The sequence below is a fragment of the Silurus aristotelis genome (genome assembly GCF_946808225.1).
Source record: "Silurus aristotelis genome assembly, chromosome: 3".
NCBI classification, from domain to species: Eukaryota; Metazoa; Chordata; class Actinopteri; order Siluriformes; family Siluridae; genus Silurus; species Silurus aristotelis.
Window position 1 is genome coordinate 15,442,123 of NC_139576.1, and position 18,756 is coordinate 15,460,878.

Here is an 18,756-nt window from a genome sequence, read left to right on the forward strand (position 1 = left end):
TCAGAAACTCTCTTCACCTTCTCTACACTCTTACTAAACTCTTCCTCCAGAATCACCCCTAAACAATTTCTCTTTCCATCCACACAATGATAACAGTTTAAACCCTCATCCAACGTTCCTGGCCTTACTTCCTTTCCACTTGGTCTCCTGAACACACAACTTGTCTCTCTTTTTTCTCTCCATCATATCAGCTACCTCTCTTCCTTTACCAGTCATAGTACCAACATTTAAAGTACCAACCTGAACGTCCGCTCTTCTCCTTTCGGTGCTGTCTCAGTAGACGTTTTCCTCCTCTCCTTCTACTCCTTCGGCCTACAGTAGCCCAATTTCCACCGGTATACTGTTGGCAATCAATACCTGTGGCGGTCGTTGTTAACCCGGGCCTCAACCGATCCGGAATGAAATTCTGGTTTGTGATTATGCATATTTGAATTGGCACGTTTTACGCTGGATCCCCTTCCTAACGCAACCCTCCCCATTTATCCGGGCTTGGGACCGGCACTAAGAGTGCACTGGCTTGTGCAACCCTAATGGCTGGGTTGTCAAAATTTAAGCTAATTAAACTAAAATTATGGATTTATAGAGTTATAATTAGCAAAACATCTAATAAAAAAGGGTTTTAAAAAAAAATCTGATTAATTGGAAATAAACAATCCTCAGATTAATCCATCAAAAAAAATCGTTAGTTGCAGATCTAGGTGTAACCCATTTCCACAAAGTTTGGACTGCTGTGTTGAATTTGAACATTTTAAACGCACTGTAAAGACTTGGCCACTGTGGGTTTCTGGTGCTTATGGCACCTTTGGCACAGGCTATGGGTGAATGATGTATCCAGTTAATTAAAACAATATCCTCTTTCATTAAAGTTATCACATTAGTGATCACATTGGCTCATCCCACCAGCTCTACTCCCTGCCTCCACTCTCGAGTGTAAGGGTTTACAGACGAGTTGTCTTGGTAACCAGATGCTTTCTGATTATGCTGAGTGTTTGCCACAGTTCTGAGATATACTGCTGTATGGCTTGTGGGGGTTGAAGACTTGGTTATTGTTTTATAAACATTTTTAGTATGATGGATGCATAGGAGCTAAAAAGAATAAGACGATTTCATTTGTGAGACTTTGATAATGTACGAGATCTTTTGTGTTGACGTGTGTGTTTTTATTAAAATGTTTATTTTTTTATTTTTAAGGAAGAAACAAATCCATTTATAGTAATTACCGGTTTATTCTTCTCAGAATAAGAGAGAGGTTTACCTCAAGGCTCTTCTCTGTTCTGGCACCAAGGTGGTGGAATAAACTTTCCCTAGACGTTCCTGATTATCTTTAAGTCTCTTCCTGAAACACACACACTTTACAAGATTGCTTTGTTTAAAAATAAATTAATTAATTTTAAAAAGCTAGTAGGCTGATGTATCTTAAGTTGTAATCTAACGTACCAGTGTAAATGTATTAATTGATAGAGACTTAAATCACGTTTGTACGTCGCTCTGAGCAAGGGCATCTGCTAAATGCCACAAATGTAAATGTTTAAAGCGAGAAAATCAATAGCAAAGACTGCAGAATTGTCTATGATCTTCTGGTGGTGGGATGGCATTCTCCCATTCCTCTGTCAAACACAGATATTAACCAATCAATGTTAGCCCATATGTGGAAGAGGGCAGATAACACTTTACTCCAATGTGTTATGCTGCCTTATTATGCAGCATGGCAGAAAAGTATTGGTTAACTCACTCAAAAGAAACATGTTATTTTTTACACTAATCGATCTGTCAGTGTTGCCTGGCCGTTTCCAAATCCCACCAGAGGAAACATTAGTTCTTAGGTGACGTTTGGGACCTATTTCCATTCACTCCACAAATGTAATGTGGCTGTTTGCATTCCAGACAACCAGCTCTGGTGTGAGTGATCACATCACAAGACACACCCAACAAACCTGTCCACATGTGAGCCAGATTGCTATCAAGTGTGAACAAGTGTGGCTGGTGCATGTGTTTTTGTTTTGTGTTCTCTAGTGGAAATTTTTTATTTTCCAGTGAGATTTGTTTTTAATATTTTGCCAACAGGAATAAAATTAGGTTAGATATATTAGTACTGTGTAATATTGTGTATAAAATGATGCTGTCTTTTTCTTTTTTTTAACTACTGAACTTGAAGTAGTAAATTATGAAGTAAAATTGTTTGCTTGCAGTGTTACTCATAAATTCGTAAATGACTAACAAACGATTATACAAACAGCCAAAACATATCCTTGGGATTTATTTATAGCTATGGTGCACATTAATACCCCCTCAGACTACAGGGTGACTAAAAAATTTATTTTTGCACTTTTCCTTTATTACGAGATCCCTATGTCATTACAGTATTAAACAGCTTAAAACCTGGAAATGTTTAATCTGTTAAATTATAGGGGAGGGCATGTTTCAGAATAATGCTTGTTTTTATTGCTGTTTTGTTATGGGGCTTGATGATGTTTAACTGCCTGTGGCTGTGTGATTATTCTCTTCCTGGTAACTGGTCTCATCAGCTCTGAGAATATCAACCCTTTAACTGTGGCTGTGTGTAGTTGTACTTCTGAACTCCGATGCTTCGGTTACTTAAATTCTCTCAAAGGAATCCGTTAGAAGGGTCTTGTGATAAATCATAAGTATTTATGTATATTTAATATCTTGTGCTGTGTTTTTCAGTTTAATGGTTGAGTTTATTTAGAATATGTACTTACTGTTGTAGTAAATAATGGATGTTAAGATACTCAAAATCTAGCTTCTGAAACATGGACATTTTTAACTGTATTTAACAAAAAAAAAAAGGAAGAAGAAATTCCATCATTGGCAGAGTTTAGGCCTATTTTTGCTCTGAACAGGTTTTTCTTTCCTGGCATTATTAAAGAAAAAACTTTAAAATTCAGTCACTGCAACATGCACAATCAGGAGTTCGGTTTCATTCGAACAGGCAGGAATATAGCAAGTTTTTCTACTTTTCTGAAAGACTGAAAGGTTGCGGCTTTCCAGTATTCATTTATGGTAACGTGTGTGTGTGGGTACAATGCTGCTTTGTGCAGACACACAGTTCGAGATGGGAGCGTTTGCATTTGAGAAAGTAGAGAAAAAATAGGTTGCCCTCAAGCTTTGTTTTTTTTTTTTTTTTTTCGTTTTAAACAGATTAATCTAAAATGCTTTCTTGCAGGTCTGTTTTTTTTTTTTTTTAAGTTTGTGCATAGCATGACTCTTATTCGCCTCATGTTATAGCTGAATTCATTGTTTTCTGCCCCGAGCACTGGTTCAGTGTGAATCAGTTTGGCAATGGCTCTTTGATCGATAATCTAAACAACTTGAAACTGATATTTAGCCTCAGCATTATTTTCTGTTTAAATCTGGGTGCATGTGCAAGTTTCAGTGAATTGTTAACACTTTTAATATTACCTAGCTAAACCTGTTAATGTCGAGATATGGGAGTGTAAGATCACATGGGCAACATTTTAAGGGTTTGTTTGCTTGGCATGTGCAATGGAAATGTAAAACCACTCGATAAGATATAGGAGGTGTAATGTGTCCTGAAATCTTTCGTTTTCTCTTTCTCGTTTTCACTCTCTCTTTCTCTCTCTCTCTCTCTCTCTCTCTCTCTCTCTCACACAGGAATACGCTATTGACTTACATAGCTTATAGAAGTACAGATGGGCATAAATGCACGTTTCTATCATGTAGTTTATAGGTTTTGTAAAGCACTTGTTTTTATAGAATAGGTCACGGTGTGAAAACCGTTTCTGTGCAGAGAAGCAAGCAGTGGCACGCTGCAGTCTGACATGGTATGTGCCAGTGCTGCTAATATGCATGGAATAAGGATAAGATTTCACTAGACTGACAGGGTTGATAAATATCCAAGATCTGATCAACTAAAAGCAGCTAGGGCCCTGTTCACACCTGGCTTTAACATGCATCCTGGGTGATCTGATTATTAGATGCTGATAACTCGCACATTCTCGGGCAGTCTGGGATGCTTATGGCCACATTTCTAGGGTAATTATTGTGAGACGCCAGAATTTCTGTCTGGAAGAACATGAACAATATACGTGCCTGGCAGCCCTTCAGACAATGTATGAAATACAACCACGAATGGTTTCTACATTTATAATGCCAGGGGTGGACATTTATGCGTCTCACCTGTCTGCTTGCAAACCATTTACATAGGATTCGTGTTGATGCCAGGTGTGAATGGGGCCTTATAGACAAGCACCTCAGACCGGTTGTCGATCTGCAATCCACACACTGAATGTTCTGTGAATGGATGGTGCAGTAAAGGTTCAGTGTTACCTTTTTAGAATGGCCTTAAACCAATAAAAGGATTTGTGGGATGCTCAGGATTCCATAAGGAGATGCTCTGAACAGCTTTCAAGACCCACTAATTACATCAGTCATTTTAATTGCAGTAAAATGGAGTTCATTTTTTGAGGCTATCTTCTGTGTGTGTAACAGTCCAGTTGTCTGGCGATCAGACATAATGTTGTGCATAAGATTAAAAAGAAGTGGTAAGACTACGAAGCAGGTCAATAACAAATTATTAATAATTTTGTGTCTGTATTAAAAATAAAATTGTGTCCTGTAGATGGCTTAGTTCTCCTGCAGTTTTTTTAAGACTTAATTACTGTAATTATTATAATTCTCCATTGTTTTAATACCTTCCAACCCGTCTGCTGATGGAGCTTTATAGATAAGTGTGTAGGTGCAGGGAAATACTCCCATAGTAGTGAGTAAATGATCTGGGTGTATTTGAAGACTGCTGTATATGATTTGTAAAAGAACAGTACTGATTACTACACTATACTACTGACCATATGATGTTAAAGACCAGAATAACTGTTGTTTGTGCCTTTTTTTTTTCAATCTGCTTTCACTTGCTTATCGCATGTATTTGGATATCGGTATCTAAATATTACAAATCCAAACTCAATTTTGCATTTAGTGCTTATGTTATAAACTATTATTTAAGATACACTGACTGAGCACTTTATTAGGAAGAACTGTACTCATTCATGCAGTTATTCTGATGAGCAAATTGTGCGGCAGCAGCGCTTTCGTAGTCAAATTTGGTGTTCGACGATACCAATCAATTTATGGATGAATGCCATAGCTTGTGTATGTAACTCTTGTTACTGAGCATTTCTTCATGGCCACAGTTTACTTCTAATAGCTGCAGCTCAAACTGGTTTCATGAACCATGACAATGAGTGCAATATTCTTCATCTACAGGAACTGCATGATAGTCACGTCAACCACAACTGTCTCAGAATGTTTGACATCTCATTCATGCTATTAAGACCTGATGCTTTAGAGCACAGATTCCTGTGTAATATTGAAACATTATTTCTAATAAAGTGCTCAGTAGGGGTATGTTCTAGTCTATATAATTGGTTAAATAGTATAGCTAGCTGATTAATGTAGAAAACTAACAGTCAGCATGGCGAGACTCAAAAAAGTACCTAAATTGTTTATATTGTACAGACAGTGCTTATTTTTTTTAGCTGAAGAACGTAACGTTAGTGACTGAAATAAATTTATATAACTGCAGTTTGTCCTGTTTATTTTTTACTTTAAATTGCTGCTGTTTTATTTTATTTGTTTATTTATTTAGTTAGAATGATTACACAGTACTTATCAGTAAATTGGATAAATTATCTAAAACATTTTAATAATTCTTTTTTTCTTGTTCTTTTTCCAGTTGGCTTTGCTGGGAATCGATATTTTGTCTGCCTTGGTGACGAGATTACAAGACCGTTTTCGGACCCAGATCGGAACAGGTGCGTTTATTTGTTCTTGTTTTGTTTGATATATTTCCCTTTATAAAAAATAATTTATTTCTTAAAATATGAATACATCAGCAGCTCCCAAATAGGAGCATGTACTTGAGATGGGTAGTTGATTGATGACTGATTTTAGAAATTAATTTGTATTGGTGGTTTTTGTGTTTCTTTTTCTTTTTTAGTATTACCTAGTTTAATAGATCGATTAGGTGATGCCAAAGATCAAGTCAGAGACCAGGATCAGACACTGCTGCTGAAGATCATAGACCAGGCTGCAAACCCTCAGGTAGTTCTACACTGACTTTGCTGTAAAAGTGGTATATATTAGGGCTGCAACAACTAATCGAAATCTGTTGTCAACTAATGACGTTATCTATTATTTGGGCTGCGCAAGTTACGGGTTTAGCATGACTAATATTACACAGCTGCTTGTGACATGGCGGAGAGTACAGGGTCAACCTGCAGCAGGATGACGGCGAAACATCAGCACGGAGAGTAAAAACTGTAGAATCCTCATCATGTGGAAATGGAATAGTTTAATGAAGTGCTATTGTGTAAACTGATTGTCACTTCCATAGTAAAGGATTCAGTTAAAACTGCTGCAAACAAACACTATATCCAAAAGCAGCAAATAATTGCAGCAGTAAACAATAACATTTTAGTTACTGTTGGTTTTCACCCAATGCTTATGCACTTATACACCACTGTGTTTTTTCCTTTTTTTTTTTTAATCAAGTCTTTTAGTTTTTCAAGTTTCTCCGTTTCATTCTCTTTACATAGGATTTGTCTACTACAACAGCAATAATAGAAACAACCCAGCATGAGTGAATTTGTTGAGAGGAGAAATCCCCCATGCACTCCTCATTGTTTAAATTAAAGATAGTTTAACTTGGTTGCTTTTGCAATTTTTTAGTACACTTTTATACATAACTATGAATTAGAATTTTATAGTTATAATACACAGAACATCCTAAATAAATATAATAATCGTTTGATTAATCAATTATCAAAATAATCGTTAGTTGCAGCCCTAATATAGATCTTTGCAAATCATAATTATATTACTCTCTTCTCAGCCAAGTTACAAAGACTGCATAATTATTTGTATGACTATGAATTTACATTGTTTTTGCAGTACGTGTGGGACAGAATGCTGGGGGGATTCAAACACAAAAACAACAGGACCAGAGAAGGAGTCTGTCTTTGTCTCATTGCAACTTTAAACATGTAGGTCTGACTTTTTACTTTCTCTGACATGTTCTTCTTTTAGTGTATATAATTCTAAAGACATTATATAATTTTTTTCCAATTATCATCCTAATGGCAGTGTTTTAAAGACGTTTGATTTCATATAATTTACATCTTTGAGAGAATTATCATTTCTGGTAAACCATTTTTTTTTTTTAGTCATGTATTCAATTATTATGCTGAAACTGTAAATACTAATGAAGCCTTAATTTCAAAATTCTGCAAAAAAATATAAAAAAGAAATGGTCCCAATGCTCTTTTTATACCTGATATTACTGTCCTAGTTGATATCAGATGCATATGCATTGATGGTGTGTATTGGGTATTTTTTAAAATGTAACTTCAGTCCTCCAAAATTATTTAAATACATTCCTTTTAATTTCTTCTTCTCCCTCCTTTAGGTATGGTGCCCAAGGTTTAACTCTAAACAAAATTGTGCCGCATATATGTAATCTGTTGGGAGACCCCACCAGTCAGGTCTGGACCTTGTATTGTTTGTAAACTAGTTTTTACACATCCTTCATTAACACTCATTTATGTATTATATGTTATATTGTTTCACTTACCCTAGTATACTCTGATTTAATCATATGATCTAATACAAATGTATCATTAATCTCCTTTACCAGAGAATTTGCAACTCCTTTTTGTGAGTTAGAGGGCCCCCCTGTGGTTTTATTTAGAAAACATTCACCAACATTATCTTCTTAATTGCAAACAGAAGTGTTGCATCAATTTCCAGTCCATTTGTTTTGATGTGGGGATCAAGAACAGCAACATACATTTCAATAGGTGAAAATAAGAAAATAAAAAGTGAAATTAAAGAAATCTTTAAACCATAATGTGCCCTGTGCAAAGCCTTCTGCTTATTTTTGTATAATTTGCAGAGGGGTACACTTGGAGAATATTTGTATTAGATGAATATTAATAGTTATTATTGATTCTTAGTAGATCATTTAAAAATGGCTAAATCCATTGTCTATACATAAGCTCTTTTTTCCCTCACATGCACCTTTGTTTGTTTCAATCCTGTCCTGTTTCTTGCCAGGTGAGGGACAGTGCCATGAATTGCCTTGTGGAGATATATAGACATGTTGGAGAAAGGGTTAGAGTGGACCTCAGCAAGAAAGGTCTACCACAATCACGGTGAGATCAGTGGGGCAGAGGGTCTTCTCCATCACTAACTATATTTTAAGTGTTTAAACGCCGAACAATGTTTAGATGAGGTTAACATGTAAATGTGGTGTTTTGATTACACTGAAATTATGCAGCATACATTTAATACGATGTTTTGTCTCCACAAATCTCTGATTTTGGGAGTTATTTAGAAGAACTTTTTTTTTTAATAACACAAAGGCAGAATATTCCCATTTGAGAACCAAAGCTGTAGGGAAATGTGAATTGTCTATTCTCTGGCTGTTTGATAAATGAATGGGTAGACACATGCTCAGATGAATCGAATTATTCCCAGCTCCACCATTTTGATCAGATTATCTCTTGTTTGCGCTCTCTAAATATACAAAAGGGTATGAGAGCAAATCTAGACTTTGAATATGATTGTGTGAAATGTCCACCAATCCTGCTATTTTATTGTGGCCTGAATATTATTGTAATATCGCCTGGGATTCTGTTACTCTGTAATCACTAATCAGCCTCCTTCAGAGGGAAGATTTCATCAAGGTGTTTGATATTGTAGGACGTGATGTCTGCGTGTAGTGTCAAATTCAGCATCAAACAATTATAATGTGCAGTCTTTAAGAAATGGCTTATATGTGAACAGTGTTCAGGTATATGGCGTGCAGGGAGCTTCAAATAGTTTCTTTTGTTCTTGATGATGTGATCTTGAGTTTGTCCTCGTTCACATGTTTATGCAACATACCAGACAGCAACTAACACAGGTCTTATAGATACAGGTCTGACAATTGCTAGATCATTCATTACTCTCAAAAACAGGCTGCTGTGGACATGCACATGAATTATTTAGAACATTTGTCAATTTACATTTTAATTAAAAAGACATTTTTTTATAGGGTAAAATCGTTCACATTTTATTTGTTTTCTGGCATAATTTCCAAAATGAGTTAATTGTAATCGCTGTTATGTTGTTTAATTAATTGTTAATTTTTTCTTTTTCTTTCTTTCTTCTTCCAGGTTGAATGTCATTTTTGCCAGGTTTGATGAGGTCCAAAGATCTGGAAACATGATCCCCTCTACTGGGTCTGGTAAGGTTAGATTTGGTGTTAAAGACCTGCCATAATTTATTAATCTTTTGCAGTTTATAGTATCATATAAGCAAAAGCACTTTATAGTCTATGCCGGTTATGCAGCAATATGATTGGCCCCAGTAAACAAAGTGCTTTTGTTTTGTTTTCTATTCCTCCTAATTCCTTTTAATTTGGAGTTATCTATTTATGTCTATCATTTGTGCAGCATTTTCATTATAAAAATGTTAGGTTTGTTTGAAATATAATAAAAAAAAAAAATTCTATTTTGCCACACTTTTTTTCAATGGAAGAATGAGTGGTATGCATTCGGTGACATTGTATGGCAACAGGAGATAATGGCTTTTCCGTAGATTGCTTACACACACACACACACACACACACACACACACACACAAAGTAAGTAGATCTAGCTTTTCGTTAGCGCAGTGGGGTGACTTTTGTCTTCTGTGCAGTCACAAGATCAGAGCAGAAGGAAGGAAAGGGAGGAGGGGGGGAGGACACCAGAGAGGCACTCTCATAGAGTTTGAACTGTTTTTTTTTTTTTTTTTCTTTACCATCTGTTTGCTTGTTTTATGAGTGAAAAAGACTCTTGCATTATGACAACAGGAGAAGGTAAGGAGTAGAACAATGAAATGATTTCCCGCACACTGATATCGGGTGTTTGTACTTATTTTAAATGTGTATGTTGTAAAAAATAGTTGTTGCGAGTCAGTGACTGTTAAGTCGTTATTTTCCATGGGAGACATTCTGTTGAGTGACGGGAACTCTTGCTCTCTAATGCAGGCATAATGAAAGAAAAGTGTTTCTTGAAGTAGTGTGTGAAGGATAACTGTTTATTATTCACCAAAGGGTCATGTTATTGTCTGAGAAGGGACTCTGTTAGTAAATGACGGAGGGTTGAACAGTTTTCAAACACTTCATTCTATTATTTTCCGCTATATGTAAATAGTAGCTCTGGATTAGATTGACTAATGCGGTTTGGTCATTGTCCGTCAACAAAATGCAGTTTTGTATGTAGCAGGAGTAAAGTGCGTATCGTAGCAATCAGAAAGTGGTTATTTTACAAATTATTTGGATTCATTTTAGATTAAGGCCTACATTTAAACAGAAAACCTCTACTTGTGGATTATTTTTGATTTAAAGCTGCAGGGAGGAGTGAAGTGTTTGAGTCATGTCTGTGCTAAGCTGTTCATTATTTTTTACAAATGTATATTCTAATTAGCGTCACTTTTGCCAATTTCCCATTGAGATAAATAAAGTATCGTCTGTCTGTCTTCGCATAATACATTTCTAAAGGTTAAACACAAGTTAAAGAGGCTTGTGAGTACAGACACACCTCATTCCACCATAGTGGGTTCACATTCACAGACTCTTATTGCCAGCACCTAACAAAGTGTTTACTCATATTTACTCATGCCAGTCATTCTGCAGCTGACTGCAGCTCATAATCATATTCCGCGTATATCATATTGCATCGTTAAGTCTGCCATGCCAGTACTTGTGTTTTATGAAGAATGTGCTCACTGTCTTTTTAAAAATTCTGTATAACCTTTTGGTTAGTTTATTGGGGTAGATTTACATGCTGTTTGTCAGGTCCCCAGTTCTGATTGGCGTTTGGTGGGGTGGGCGTGTAACATTGCTGTCAAAAGCAGGATACTGCAGGATAAACCCATCTCCTTCCTGTTTCATTAATAGCGTTTCCTTTTTACTTTGTAACCAACATACACAGAGATTCTTACATGGATGCTTCGACTTCTTTTATTATGCATGCCACTTACTGTGCCTCTTGTTGTTATATACATGTGTACAAAGGCTGCTTTGATATGCTGAACTAAATAAGTACTGCCCTATTTTTATGATGTTAATCATCTTAGTGTCCTTTTAACATCTGTCCAGCAGAGGGAGCTCTTTTTTCTTTTCTTTTTTTAGGAAGCACAAGTTTTCATTTTTAGTTTTCTTAAAAAAAATAAAAATTGTTGCTTGCACATGCAGTGATGTATATATTTCTAGCCTTTATCATCTGCGTATGAGTACTTTCATTAAACTAAAGTAATCCGTTATGTGTCACGGCTTATGATTATATAATGAAGACCTGCATAACATTTCTGAGATACCTCTATCTTTTCTATTCCGTAGAGCCCCCAGTCTTTGGGGTCTTTATTTGTAATAGTCACAGCTTGTCAGCAAAGAAAAATGTCTGCACAACTGCCAATAGATGGTACAAATCACTGCACGACCTGTGTGCGCATCCCAGATGATAAACTGTCTGTTTGGAAATTGATAATGGGTGCAAAGCAATTTGTGTTCGTACTTACTCGAGTCCTGGGCAGTTTAGTTCAGCGTTAGTGTAGATTAATCAGCTTTACATTTTGAGTCACTGTTTGATGAAGTGCTACTTAAAGCGATCCAGTCAGAATTTTATTGGCTTCTGATGGTGTTTGCACTTTTTTAGGACAGCTCATCAAAATGACTCTTGATGTGGAAAATTAAATTCTGCTATTTAAGTTTAAACATAAATCAACTGTGTTTCATTCTTTATTATAGTGACAAAATAAGGTTTTCCACATTTACTTTCAAGGCAAGCTGTTTCCATTTAGTGTTTCACTACATTAAGGCCTCACTGTCTGGCCGTGTGTAGCGGCAAATCGTTAACAGAATATTGACCGCATCGGTTGTGTGTAAACAGTAAGTAAGAGAACACTGTAATCTCATTCGAATGCTGATGTCAGTTGATAACCTGACAATGAAGAGCCTCCATTCTTAGTTTTTGAAGAATGACCAGGGAGACATGATGCTGCTATTATGACTCCTGAGGCACCACAATTCAAATTGGTTTTTACAAAAGCTTGACCAAATACCTAGTATGTTTGTATCTACTTATTTGTTTTTTGTGCCATTGTCACAACAACAATTGATTGAACTGGAAATCAGTTTCAATCCATTACATTGTTTTACTTTATTAGTTATTCCATTTGTTTAATCGGCGTAATTTCCATTTGTTTTATTTGTGCTCATTTTGACAATAAATAAGCATGACTATACAGGGCTATAACCTGTTTAGGAACAAAACTATTAGGCATTTTATGAATATGGATACACAAACTCAGGATCAAACCGGAACATATCTTAGATTTCAGGTGTTGGGGCATTTTATTGGAACAAACACTGAAATACACAGGTTCTGTTTTGTTGCACTTTGCATGGACTATTGATTTTGGTGTTGCACTCACATGGTGGTGATTAATTTCTTTAATGAGTGTGTTGACTGATTCAATGAGTCGTCAATAAACAGAACCAGAGAATATAAGAATTTTAAAAAAATTGGTGACACATTTAAAACGTTACATTCATTAATTATGCGTACACAAACCGTGCAGTGTTTTTTAGTTAATCTTGATCAAATATATCCGGATATGTAGGAAATTCTCCAGATTGCCAAGTTAACGCGTAACATCTTATTAAATCTCTGCTCATGAAAGTACAGATTGATTGTAAATAGTAAAAGTGTGGCTCAAAGTTTCACCTCTCGTGTGCAGATAAGAACTTTGATGATGAGGACTCTGTGGATGGGGGCAGGTCCTCTTCTTCCACTTCGTCTAAAGGTTTCTCCGGCAGCAAGCGCGGAGGAAACATGGGCTCAATGAGACGACCCAGCTCTGCCTCAGCACCCAGAGCTCCAGGTAACTCACACAGACCTTTCACTTAGTGTCCACACATGTGCTTCACGTGTTTTTCTGGTCCCGGTGAGATTGAGCATTATGTAATTCTTTCTGTAGAAGGCAATCTATTTTTCCTTGATATTTTGCCTGAGTGGAAATTGTGCCCTAGGACATTATAGCATATGGTTATAGTATAATATTTATAGTGAAGCTTATGATTTTAATTGACATTTTATGTAATATGGCATCACTGGTTTGAAAACTGTGAGTTAACAAAGTAACTGCAGAGAGAATAATTAACCTATAACACAGCACCATTCAGGTTTCAAATTCAGGTGCTGATTAAAATCCTATAGGAGCCACAGTGCAGACAGTAGTGGCGACTGCAAGGCAAATCACTGTTGTATTGAGTTTTTGAGACTAGGTGTGTTACCATATAATTAAATGTAGCTCTAAGCAGATAAGTAATGTATCGTTTGAGTTTTGTACTAAAGGCGTTTTTGAGACTTCATGCCTTGTTATATTCCTTATTTTCACACAGAATCGAAGAAGAACTAATCCATAAGGAAACACTGATTCTAATTAACTTAATAAAAGATAAATGCACCTAATGCTCTGTATGTTTTTGGATATATTGCTTTTTCCACAGGGAAAGAGGGAGCCACTGCAGGAGCTGTCGACGAAGAAGACTTTATTAAGTCATTTGAAGACGTCCCCACTGTGCAGGTAATTTTATATGCATATTAATGTATCGTGCCACAGTTATTATAGTGCATTTCAAAAAGAGGACACTTTTTTTTTTTGTTTACCTCTCAGGTTAATAATTATATAATAGAGGAGATTTAACACTTGGGTGGGAAGTGGCTTCAATTGTGAAGGATTTTTCTTGTGTTTCTCCTCATCTGTGACAAACCATAGTTTATATCCTTTTGACAGATCTATTCCAGCAGAGACCTGGAAGACTCAATCGCAAAGATCCGTGAGGTCTTGTCAGATGATAAACATGACTGGGAGCACAGAGTGGTTGCTGTAAGTAATGCTCAAGTCTGTTTGTTGCTTTTAATAGAGACCAGCATCAAAGCTTGTGTTTTTGTTTTACTAGCTGAAGAAAATACGCTCACTGATCCTGGCGGGAGCTGCAGAACACGAGGGCTTCCTTCAACAGCTCCGACTTTTGGAAGGTGCTTTCAAGCTCTCTGCAAAAGATTTACGATCCCAGGTGGTCCGGGAGGCCTGTATTACTCTTGGGTATGAGACTCCTGATTGTGTTTTGGACCCATTGAATGGGTGTTTATTATTTTTAAATATACAGCTAAATAGTAATGTTAAAATGTAATGTAAAAAAGTTAGAAGAAGCACTTTCATGTTCTTGCCAGAATTCATGCTGGCTGCAGATTGCTGTGATGGAATATATTTTTTAACAGGTCATTAATAATTTCTTACCTTAACATATGTGACTCTAAAGTGAGTGGAGCATAGAGAAATTTGTGTCTGATGTTTTTCTGTCAACCATGTTTCTGCCTGATACATTTCTGTCTGTACCTGCAATCAAGCATGCCACAGACAAGTTGTTTTTTTGCCCTCTTAGGCATGTGTCCTCAGTGATTGGAAACAAATTTGACCATGGAGCAGAGGCCATCATGCCCACGCTGCTTAATCTCGTACCTAACAGCGCCAAAGTCATGGCCACATCAGGGGTGGTTGTTATTCGTCTTATTTTACGGGTAAGTGTTGTACATATGTGGATTTCATAGTCGGTCCTGAAGTGTTTAACACGCATGATCTGTAAATAAAGTTTGAGCTAAGGATACTATGATGATAGCTCATTCGTTCACAGTTAGACAGGTTTAAAATGTAAATCTTAAACCGCAAGAACCACTACACATTTTGGACTCCATTTGATTAATTATTTTTTTCTTAGCATACGCACTATCCTCGTCTTATCCCAATCATCACCAGCAACTGCACCTCTAAATCAGTGGCTGTTCGAAGGTAAACATTTATGGTTATTTAATATAACAATAAAGTTTGTTCTCCTTTAATGTTGTTTCCTCTCATTAAAAAAAGTGCTTTGAAACCTGTAATGTTTTCTCTTTTAGACGCTGTTATGAATTTCTAGACCTGTTATTGCAAGAATGGCAGACACACACACTAGAGAGGTGAGTGCATAACGAAACGAAAGAAATTTTCCTTACTTGCGTAATTTAGACCATGAAGAAAACAGAAACTGCTATTGATATTCTCATGAAGTGTGTGCGTTTCGCTTGAACTCCTCAGTCACAGAGTTGGCAGCATTTAACTTATGATAGTGTGTCTTACTTGCCTCATCTTGGATGAACGACTGAGGAATGAGTCTTTTCACAAGATTTAATTGATGAGCCAGGAGAGAGCTACAGCCATGCATCCCTGCTGTTTCCATGGCAATATTCCCCAGAGCCCTTTTATAAGGAAGGCTGGCTTCCCATTCTCCCTTCTTTCTCTTTGGGCTTTTCCTGTGAATTGAGAGTTGTAAAAGGACTGGTACCAGGTCCAGAAAGTTTCAAATAACACAAAGCGCTTTGCCTTTAAAGGCTTTTCTTTCGAGGGTAGAGAAGAGACACGGCCGTGATCTATTTGTAGTAGCTTGAGTATACATTTAACCATGTTTCCGTACTATCCTAGACATGTTGCGGTTCTCACCGAGACCATCAAGAAAGGAATTCATGATGCTGATGCAGAGGCCAGATCTATAGCAAGAAAGTAAGTCTGTCTGTCTTTTTTTTGTATGAACATTTCTTTCGGCTCTACATTTCATTATTTTCCAGCTTTCATTACAAGTCTGTTGGTAAATGTTTTTTATCGTGCAGGTGTTATTGGGGATTTCACGGTCACTACAGCCGAGAGGCCGAGCACCTGTTTCAAGCTCTGGAGTCGACTTATCAGAAAGCCATCCAATCTTATCTGAAGAGCTCGGACAGCATAGTGTCATTGCCTCAGTCTGACCGTTCCTCTTCCAGCTCTCAGGAGAGCCTCAAGTGAGACACACACAAATACACATAGCCCTTGATAAACTTGGTGGGCTGTATAAATTTAAAATTGGAATTTGTTCGTTTTAATCACATACAATACCAAATAAAGCTCTAACATTAAACAGCCACAGGCATCACGTTTTGACCAACAATATTCACTTAAACACAACACCTAGGGTTCTGTTACAGCCGAGCCTGTCAACAGTACTAATGTTTTTGCTCATGTATGATTGCACACCCAAGGCAGATGTGCATGTCTCATGCTTGATTGGTGTGGTGTTAGCATAGTAATGCTATGCTGGATATTAGGCCAATTATCTCATCTCCAACTAGCATATGCTTGGATGTCTGTTTAAAGAGAGTGAGATCAGCTTTCCACATTTATCACTTTGAGTGCTGGAGCAGGTGCACCAATGTTTTCACTTACTATTCAGCTGGAGCAAACAAAAGCATCATCACCATGGTTGCTGTTTACAAAACCCAGTAAGCACATTAATCACCAAGGAAGAGCTAAAGTTAATGTTGGTACAGCCTTACATTTATCTAATGTAAAATATGAACAAACTATCATACTGGTTATTAATGTGTAGATTATGATATTATTTAAGCCAGATTGTAATTGTTTAAATTCTGAACTCCACCCAGGGAATGTTGGGTGAATAACTCAAGTCTGCTCTGTCGAAATTCAGTTTGTTTGTGTTCCGTAGGCACGGCACCCGCTGTCTGTCTTCATCGGTCACAGACTAATCTCCTCACTTTAATGCCAGAAAGGCTCCCAGATTCTAATCTGTCTCTACTCTTAAGTGTCTAGTGTTTTGCAGAAAGCTTTTTATCTATTGGTCATTTGTAGTCTCTGATGTCTTTCTTTGCCGTTCCACTGCTATTCCTCTTACTGGCAATTAACGTTACCAATTTTGTTCTGTTTGTCTGGGTAGTCGTCCACTTTCTGTGAGGACTGTGATCGGAGGAAGCATGTCCCGAAGTGAGTATCTAGCTCCCTCTGTGTAAAATGTAGATACGTGCTAAAACAAACATAACTTGTACTTTTCAGTTCCATATAAATGCAGAGAGTTCTGGATTTATCTTATCTATTTATCTTAGGTAAGGTGGTCAGCTCCCGAGCATCATCCACTCCTGGCTCACTCCAACGTTCATGCAGTGACATTGATGTGAATGCTGCCGCCAATGCCAAGTCTAGGATGCCCGCCGTGCCCTCTCCTTCCCCTTTCAGCTCAGCCGCAGCCCTTCCACCAGGATCTTATGCTTCCCTGGGTAAGATTCCAGACAGCAAGCTCACAGTAATCAGCTCCGCATGCCCAGCCGGTGGATATCATTTCTTTGCTCTCAATACTAATTAAAGGCTTTTAATGCAACGCCCATAAAACCACTGGCTTTTATGGTTATAGCAGCCCATTAATAAAGCTGATAGCCACCTTAAGTGCTATTAAGCCGTGCTCTCATGAGGAACAAATAATGATGTGTGTCATGAGTGTGCTGTGCTTGGTTGTCCATGGTTTTTGGGTGCCTTTTTAGAATTCATAACTAATTCGGATTTCCTTACTGCTGGGTTTTTCAATACCACCCTATTTAGTTTTAAATATAAGCAGTGATATACTTAATGGATTATGGTTTAATTTATTAATCCACTGTGACTCATTAGAACTAAAAAAAAAAAAGAGGCATTGGCTTTCTTAGCTACTTTGGTTTTCTTGTAGAGCTTCTAGTTCCATGCTGTTTTATTTTGTTGCTGGAAATGAGACAAAATAATGGTCACTCTATCCTCCTCACTTGCAGTCATTAACAGTTCTTTGCCTCTGCTGCCATGCAAATCCTGTCATGGTTTAAAGCCCTGTCTTCCACGCTTCCAAACTACCTGACTCTAACCTTTGCCTCTTATACCTCCTCTCCTTACTTCCCTGCTTTTGTTTTGCCCCAAAGATGGTACATCTGGTAAAACAGATGGTAAGATTTGTGTTTAAAATCTGTGTGTGCGCGTGTGTGTGTGTCTTGGTCTCAACTAAGTCTTTTTGGAGGGCTATCGGCAGTGTTCATGTTTCCCCTGTATGTTAGTAGCAGTTATGTGGTGGCGATACTTCTGCATGTCTTGTCTGCATGATGCCCTAATCTTCCAAATGCAAACATTCTTCCTCTGATCTGGTTTTGTCACAAATATATCCAAGCTAAGGGACATTGGAATTGTTTAGAATTTTGAGTGTTCATTCTACAATATCATTATCATTAAATGGTTTGCTTACAAGGGTGCTTGGAATTGTAATTTTTTTCACAATTATTTAATAATTCATTCGTTCAATCATTTATTTTTTTTTATTTCCAAAACTTATTTTTGCGTTCTTTTCCATAAACCTTGATACAGGTCACTGAATCACTACCATGACATTACGTGCAATTAAACTCAATTTAGATAGAAAACATTCTATAAATTATTCACTTTACCACAGTCGCAGAACTTAATAAATAAACTCATGGTTTATTGTCTGTTATACAAACTATTTTTGTCGAAGCATGTTTACACTCCCTGTAATTAAACTACTTTGCATTTAGAATCTTTGTGCCTTAAATCCTTTCCTGTTTTTAATGTTTGTCTCTTCTCCCTCAAGTCCTGTTTCTCCTTTTTCCAATATTCCTGTGCAGTTCTCTCTCTCTCTCTCTCTCTCTCTCTCTCTCTCTCTCTCTCTCTCTCTCTCTCTCTCTCTCTCTCTCTCACATGCTTATTTTGTTTTTGTCTTTAGGTCGTGTGCGCACCAGAAGGCAGAGCTCCGGAACCGCCGCAGGTGCAGTAACGGACACCAGAGGTCGAAGC

General features: G+C 37.1%; 1 protein-coding gene across 42 annotated transcripts in view; it reads left to right on the forward strand.

The window, feature by feature from the left end:
• clasp1a (cytoplasmic linker associated protein 1a) overlaps positions 1–18,756 on the forward strand; it is a 55,287-nt gene that overhangs the window by 15,547 nt on the left and 20,984 nt on the right. For 21 of the 42 annotated variants that reach the window (XM_083535776.1, XM_083535814.1, XM_083535813.1 and 18 more), the window contains 19 exons: positions 5,714–5,792; positions 5,978–6,081; positions 6,931–7,022; positions 7,445–7,520; positions 8,092–8,189; positions 9,195–9,265; positions 12,805–12,948; positions 13,577–13,653; positions 13,864–13,956; positions 14,030–14,175; positions 14,516–14,651; positions 14,849–14,919; positions 15,027–15,086; positions 15,589–15,666; positions 15,774–15,941; positions 16,871–16,917; positions 17,037–17,207; positions 17,874–17,897; positions 18,686–18,756. The exon at positions 18,686–18,756 is cut by the window's right edge and continues 28 nt beyond it. In XM_083535776.1, coding sequence (XP_083391902.1) covers positions 5,714–5,792; positions 5,978–6,081; positions 6,931–7,022; positions 7,445–7,520; positions 8,092–8,189; positions 9,195–9,265; positions 12,805–12,948; positions 13,577–13,653; positions 13,864–13,956; positions 14,030–14,175; positions 14,516–14,651; positions 14,849–14,919; positions 15,027–15,086; positions 15,589–15,666; positions 15,774–15,941; positions 16,871–16,917; positions 17,037–17,207; positions 17,874–17,897; positions 18,686–18,756 — 1,806 coding nt within the window. Of the gene's footprint in view, positions 1–5,713; positions 5,793–5,977; positions 6,082–6,930; positions 7,023–7,444; positions 7,521–8,091; positions 8,190–9,194; positions 9,266–9,804; positions 9,881–12,804; positions 12,949–13,576; positions 13,654–13,863; positions 13,957–14,029; positions 14,176–14,515; positions 14,652–14,848; positions 14,920–15,026; positions 15,087–15,588; positions 15,667–15,773; positions 15,942–16,870; positions 16,918–17,036; positions 17,208–17,873; positions 17,898–18,685 lie in introns of those variants that run through there. The other 21 variants (XM_083535780.1, XM_083535786.1, XM_083535779.1 and 18 more) reach the window with 2 other exon arrangements.